The 6,452-nt window shown below is 40.4% G+C and overlaps 1 protein-coding gene across 1 annotated transcript; it reads left to right on the forward strand.

The window, feature by feature from the left end:
- Window positions 1-2,205: 2,205 nt before the first annotated feature.
- tnfrsf13b (TNF receptor superfamily member 13B) lies at window positions 2,206-6,082 on the forward strand. Its single transcript, XM_082543078.1, has 5 exons — window positions 2,206-2,288; window positions 3,240-3,280; window positions 3,621-3,737; window positions 3,932-4,183; window positions 4,259-6,082. The coding sequence occupies exons 2-5, from the start codon at window positions 3,259-3,261 to the stop codon at window positions 4,519-4,521; spliced, it is 654 nt and encodes a 217-aa protein (XP_082399204.1). The 5' UTR covers window positions 2,206-2,288; window positions 3,240-3,258; the 3' UTR covers window positions 4,522-6,082.
- Window positions 6,083-6,452: the final 370 nt, after the last annotated feature.

A 6,452-nucleotide genomic window follows, 5' to 3' on the forward strand; every position in this document is an offset into this window, starting at 1 on the left:
AAAACTAACACCTTTTAATGACATCTCGCCACATAATTTCCGTTATCTTCTTACAGCTGCTTAGCAGATCCTCCCTGAAAATCTCAGACTCATATCTGAAACCTTTTATTCCAGATCTCCCTCGGGGTTTGGGAGATTAATCATTGTCTTACAAACTGACATTTTAGTTCCACACTCGTCCAAATCGCCCTCTTTACTAATCTCAGTTTCAATCTAATGCCAGCAGTGACTTTTTAATAGTATATTGCAAGCGAACTTTTTTGAGGGGATCTCAAATCACAAAAAGGACCTTTCAGTGATGGAGCTGAGATAAAGCCGTGCAGGGCTTGAGAGGTTTAAATCTCCACGTCAAAGGCACATTTTTACCAAGATCAGGTGTTCTCGCTTTGCTTAAAAATAGTTCATTGTATTCGGTCTCAGTTTTAGACAGACACAAATCTTTGTACGCAAATCCTTGTTCATATGAGAACTGAAGCAGAGATAAGACACTGCAGTCATGGTTTGTGCTCAGCGTAGTGTAAAACACATGGTGTGGAACTGCCCGGCAGTTTCACACTGATGTCGAGAAAGTTTACTCACATCTTCCCAACAAGTGTCAGGCACGCTCAGCAGTGCATTAATATCTGTCAACACTGAGTCACTGTAGGAGCTCCGTGTGCGAAGACTGGAACACGGAGCTGCACAAATCTTAATTCTTATTTAAAAAGTTTTTTTAGTATGATTAAATTGGCACATTTTTCTAGTTTAACAAAGTAAAACACTTTGATCTGTAGTAGCAGCATTTTAGCATTTTGCACAATGATCTAAAAACACACTAAAGGACTAAAAGGCAAACTTTGCTTATATTCTAGTTCGAGGTGCCAGAATTGGCCCTGTAAAGACTCCAATCTGGCCCACTGGATGTTTTTATAAAATGTGAGTTAGGGCATAAATTTTGTATTTTTAATTGTATTTTCTTTCTAAGTTTCCTACTAATGAAGACCTCTCCATGATCATGGTCACATCAGTTTGTTTTTATTACAATATTCAATTCAATTCAATTGAATTTTATTTATATAGCGCCAAATCACAACAAAGGTCGCCTCATGACAACATCAGCCTGTTATGGTGTCGTTGGTGGGTGCTAACAATGAGGTCACATGCGTAGCCAGCCTAGAAACTCATGTCTCCCAAGGCCCAGTATGTCGATGTCACTTCTGAAGACGATCCATAAAAAATTGTGGGTAACACAAAGTGTTGACTGATTTTCCTATTTAAACTCAACCTTGGTCCAATTTCCCCCAAAATTAAATAAATTTTTTTTCACTACAATAGAAATGTAAAAACAGACATTTTCTGTGAATAAACAAGAAATTTCTGTTTATAATTTTACACATTTACCTCTTGCAGATTAAGCCCAGAGACTCGTGCTGACAGATTTCTTGCATTTACTACAGCAGTGTTTTTATTATCATATAAAAAACATCCCCCTCCCCAAAAATTTATACATTTTGTCGAAATTGGACTTTTTTTTCTGATATTAAACTATCTCAGGGATTAAACGTGGCCTGGCCCACTTAAGATCAAACTGGAATAAATGTGGCGTCTCAGCTCTAGGCCATATATCTTTTCTTTTTTAATGAATGTTTTATATTCTTTAAAAAAAGATGTAGAGGGTATTTCATATTCTATGTAGTTCAAGTGTAATTAAGTGGAAAAGGACTAAAATAATAATGACGAGTTCTCCTAACAGCCTCTTGTAGCTCGCTCCAAAAGTGATTCAACCCCTCTACAACCTTCAGACACTTTATATACAGATTTAATTCTTCACGGCACAGATTCACCGAGGTGATGGAAACATTCCTCAGATGTTTTAGTCCATATTGCCATGACAGCATCACACAGCTGCAGATTTGATCAGCTGCACATCCATGATGTAAATCTCCTGCTGCACCACATCCCAAGAGTGCTCCGGTCAGGTGACTGTGGAGGTCACTAGAGTGCAGTGAACTGTCTCACACTTCCATGTGCCAGACACTCAGTACCAGACATCGTGTTTACTATATGGACTACACTCAGTCTCAAAATACAGTCCAAGGGAAACTGACTACAATATATAGGCACTTTTCTTGTCTGACCTCACTCTGTGTGTGTGTGTGTTTAAGTGGGAGGATCCTCCTCATGCATAGGGGGAAGTCCCCAGTCTGGCACTAAGTGTATATTTAAATTAGCTTCCACGCTGAAATACAGGTCTGTGTCACTCTCATCTTCAAATCAAGGATTCTCCCTCCGCGTCTTCATCTCGCTTGGTAAGTCATCTCTGCCAACATCATTAACAGCCTATAGCAGCGGCTCAAGTAAGATAAATGTGCTTCGTTAGCATTTGAAACGCAGGTGAGAATCAAATCCATTTATCGAGTGCTGGTTAAGTTCCCATAGAGGACCTTCATAACAAACCAAGCGGCTCGTTGAGGCTTTTATAACAAGAAACAATGTTTTCTATCAGTTTGAACGCAGTTTACGTCCTTCTGTAGATTCCAAACATCAAAACAATAAGAAACGCCCTCCATAAATAAGCACAGAAATGGCTAAGTGCATTTAAAAGGTACTCTGAATTCAGACGCTGGGGACTTTATGTGTTTCTGAAAGTTAAAGAGAGAACATACTGTATATGAATCCTGAATTAGACACAGAGTGCTGCTCGCTGGGGTGTGACGGATATACCCGGGCATTAGTCTTAGCGCTCTATGTGAAAGCAGCGCGGGGCGGAGGTGGTGTAGAGATCTGCATCTTTTTGCACTTGGATGACTCAGTGCTCACTGGAGCAAAGAAAAATATGCTTAAGAAGAAAGTACATGATTTCTAAAAGGATGCTGGTTGTAGCTATGCTAAGTTTTGCTCCAAAAATGTGTGGAAAACACAAAAAGAGGACAAAAACTGAGATATTTCTCAGTAAAGCCTCGATTTCTAAAATAATACAGTTTCACTGGGTCAAGGATGGAGCTAGCAGTCTAATCCACTACACTGCATACATTACATATCACAGCTGCTTTGCTTTCATATATATAAATACCAGAATAACAGGCACATAAAATAACCAACATAATGTGTAGTTAGCCAATGCCACAGCTGCTTGTTTACAGCCACCCATCTTTTAAAAGTTTCTTTATAAATAAACTTTTCATAGAGATCAAGTCACAAAGACAGAAAGAAAATAATAAAACCATTTGTTTTGGTCCCTTTGTGTGTGTGTGTTTCAGTGTGAGGGTTATCAGGCCGATGGGTGGAGGCTGTGCTGAAGGTCAGTATCGGGATGCTTTGGTGGGGTGTATGGACTGTCTGGGGACATGTCAGAAATCACTTGTAATCAGCAGATGCAGAAGTTTCTGTGGTGAGAGCACACACATGCATTCACAGACACATGCAGGAGCATTTTTTTAATGCAACTTTTCCAAGATTGCAACTTAAAATCCAGCTAGAATTACACACAAACTTGAAGACATATAGATGTAACATGTATTTTTGATATTTGACTTTCTTCCTGAAGGTAATAGCAACAGCAGAGATACTCTTAAACCCACACAGTTCAGTTTCTTACATGTCTTCTGCTTCTTCTCTCACGTTGTCTCCTTCTGCATCAGAGGCTGTAAATTGTAAGACTCAACCTGGCCACTACTACGATAAGCTGCTAAACAAATGTATAGAGTGTAAAGAGATCTGCGGCACACATCCTCCAGAATGCGCCCCACACTGCCAGAGTGAGTGCTGACCCCTCGGTGACCTTTGTCCTGATGGGGTTTTTCTGTGTTTTTAAACCTTAAAGAAGGAAGTATTGGAAAATATCAAAACTTTATCAAATTGTTCTGATTGACTAACATTGTTCAGCGCTTATATACCTGACATATGAATCTAGAAGCATTCAGTCAAAAGATCTGTCCTCCTTCTTTCCTAGCTGAAGTTGTCGCAGGACCCTCCACACTGAAAGACTCTGATATCCTCATCTACTCCCTGCTGGCTGTGTGCCTGGCGCTGCTGTTTTCTAGCTTGTTTCTGGCCTTTGTAGCCTTTCTTAGAGGAGGCAAGGCCAAAACTTCTAACCAAGGATCCACACAGGGCAGTCAATCCAAGAAGAAGAAAGAGAGCGAGGCCAGGCTGGGACAGGAGACTGGTATTCCAGCTGGGCAACTTGGAAAAAGCTCCAAAGGTTAGTCTGGAATGAACCAAAAAACCATTGGAAACGCTGAGCAGTTTAACGAGGGTCTGCCTTCTTCACTTATAGATATTCTAATGTCTCCGAGCTGCCCCGTTAACCTCGAGCCATCAGACGACTCCCTGCCAACAGAGACCTGCGTGTGTGTCCACTGCTTCCCCGACATGAACGTGCGAGGCCCGGCTCACAGCAGGACGCTCAGAGACCCTCCTGTGCTCTACCAGCAAGCTGTCCTCCAAAGAGCCCAGACCCAAAACGGAGGGGCTTGCTGGACGGAGCAGAGCTTCCGAACCTACGACATGAAGGTCCAGGAGGAGGCAGCAGTGGGATGAGTTTAGTGGTGCAAGTGAACTGGAATTAATTACCGTGTCTCCGATCCATCAGAGAAGGTTGTCGATATACTGGATATTTTGTTGGGGGTAAAAAAACAACAACAAAAAAACAAAAAAAACCCTAAAAACGAAATGCTACAAACACCATCACAGTATGTGACAAATCAGTCCGTCACTATAAATATAATATGGACATAGCATCTAGGTTGAATTTACTGACCACCAGGGGGCGAAACCAAGCCCTCAGCCTTGACCTTAACTGTACTCTTTTAAGCACTTGTTTAACACACCGGAAAATCCTATAGCTCCATCACTCATTTCAGATCTTATGAAATCAAATATTAACTCAATTTCATGTAAATTTGGTGATTCTGAGAGCCAGAAAAGAGACCCAGAGTGTTATGACTGGTTAATGATCAGTCCCTCCCCTGATAACGTAGTCTCAAGACACAAAGATGGAGAGGGTGAAAATTCCCAGCTTTATAACAACCGTTCACAAACCGTTTTTTGACCTCTCAGTTCCTTCACTCATAATTTATACTGAAACCTTCACACTCACTTTTAATACAAAAACCGTAATTATATCTTTGCTGGAAAAATTGTCTGATTTTAAGGATTTTTATGGTGTGTGTGTGTGTGTGTGTGTGTGTGTGTGTGTGTGTGTGTGTGTGTGTGTGTGTGTGTGTACAGGTATTAACATCTTTGTGGGGACCAAACATTGGATGTTTACTATACTTGTGGGGACCGACAGCCCTTGTGGGGACCGATCTCGGTCCCAATGAGTTTGAAGGCTTTTTTGAGACTCAAATTGTTGTTTTAGTGTCGGGGTTACAGTTAGGTTATGGTTACGTTTAGGGTCAGGGTAAGGCATTCATTTTTGATGGTCAGGGTTAGGGTAAGGGGTTAGAGAAACCATTACGTCAATGAGATGCCCCCACAAGGATATAAATACACATGTGCGTGTGTGTTGAAATTTGTCGCCTTTAAATTTGTGTTTCCAGTTCTTTTTCCAGCATGTTTTAAACCCTCATAAAAAACCTTCATAAGTAAGCACATGAAACCAAATAAATTTTACCCAAAGTGCACTTTTTAAAGGGTCAAATGATATAACAAATATGAAATTGATATGAAAGGTCTTATTATTATCTACATTTTGATAGTAGATAAGCCATCTTATCTACTAGTCATCTTTATGCTGTAAAAAACCAGCTGATTCTAAAGGGATCAGGTGGGAATGGTTTTTTTTTCTATATGTATCGACCCAATTGGGAAAACCGGGAATTAAAGGGAAATAACAGCAGGATGTCTGTGAAGGTTCTCAGTCATCCAGGTCATCGTAGTCAAAGGATGTTCAGGTTTCCCTCGACTGTGGTGTGAAAATAACACACTTGAACATGAATACAACTTTATGCTTCACTTCATATTTCCACATATGAAACATGCTTATAGGTTTTCTGTCATGTTGCTTTTGCTTAATGTCATTGTGAATGTGTAAATGTAAATCATCAGGCCGCATATTGCAATAGCTACAATGAATAAATATTGCCAGTCAAGCTTACAAGTGTGACTTTGTGACATCATGACTAGTTTTGAATATGACTGTGGATGTCAAGTGGCAACGTGAGTCAGCGTCCAAATTCAATTTTCAGGGTTTTTTTGTTTTATTTATATGGTGCCAAATCGCAACAGTTGCCTCAAGGAACTTTTTATTGTAAGGTAAAGAACCTACAATAATACAAAGAAAACAGAGAAAACCCACCAATAATTTGACTCCCTGTGAGCAAGAGTTTTGGTGACAGTGGGAAGGAAAAACTCCCTTTTAGCAGGATGTAACCTCCAGCAGAACAAGGCTCAGGGAGGGGCGGCCATCTGCTGTAACCATTTATGGGTGACCGAAAAAAAAAAAAAAACCCCACATGCTGTGCAAGAGA

Source organism: Aulonocara stuartgranti, assembly GCF_965226115.1.
Source record: "Aulonocara stuartgranti genome assembly, chromosome: 8".
Taxonomy (NCBI): Eukaryota; Metazoa; Chordata; class Actinopteri; order Cichliformes; family Cichlidae; genus Aulonocara; species Aulonocara stuartgranti.

Coding starts and splice junctions, on each gene's coding strand:
- tnfrsf13b (XM_082543078.1), top strand. CDS start 3,259: ATGGGTGGAGGCTGTGCTGAAG. Junction 3,281..3,620: donor GGGTGGAGGCTGTGCTGAAG/GTCAGTATCGGG, acceptor CTTCTGCATCAG/AGGCTGTAAATTGTAAGACT. Junction 4,184..4,258: donor ACTTGGAAAAAGCTCCAAAG/GTTAGTCTGGAA, acceptor CTTCACTTATAG/ATATTCTAATGTCTCCGAGC.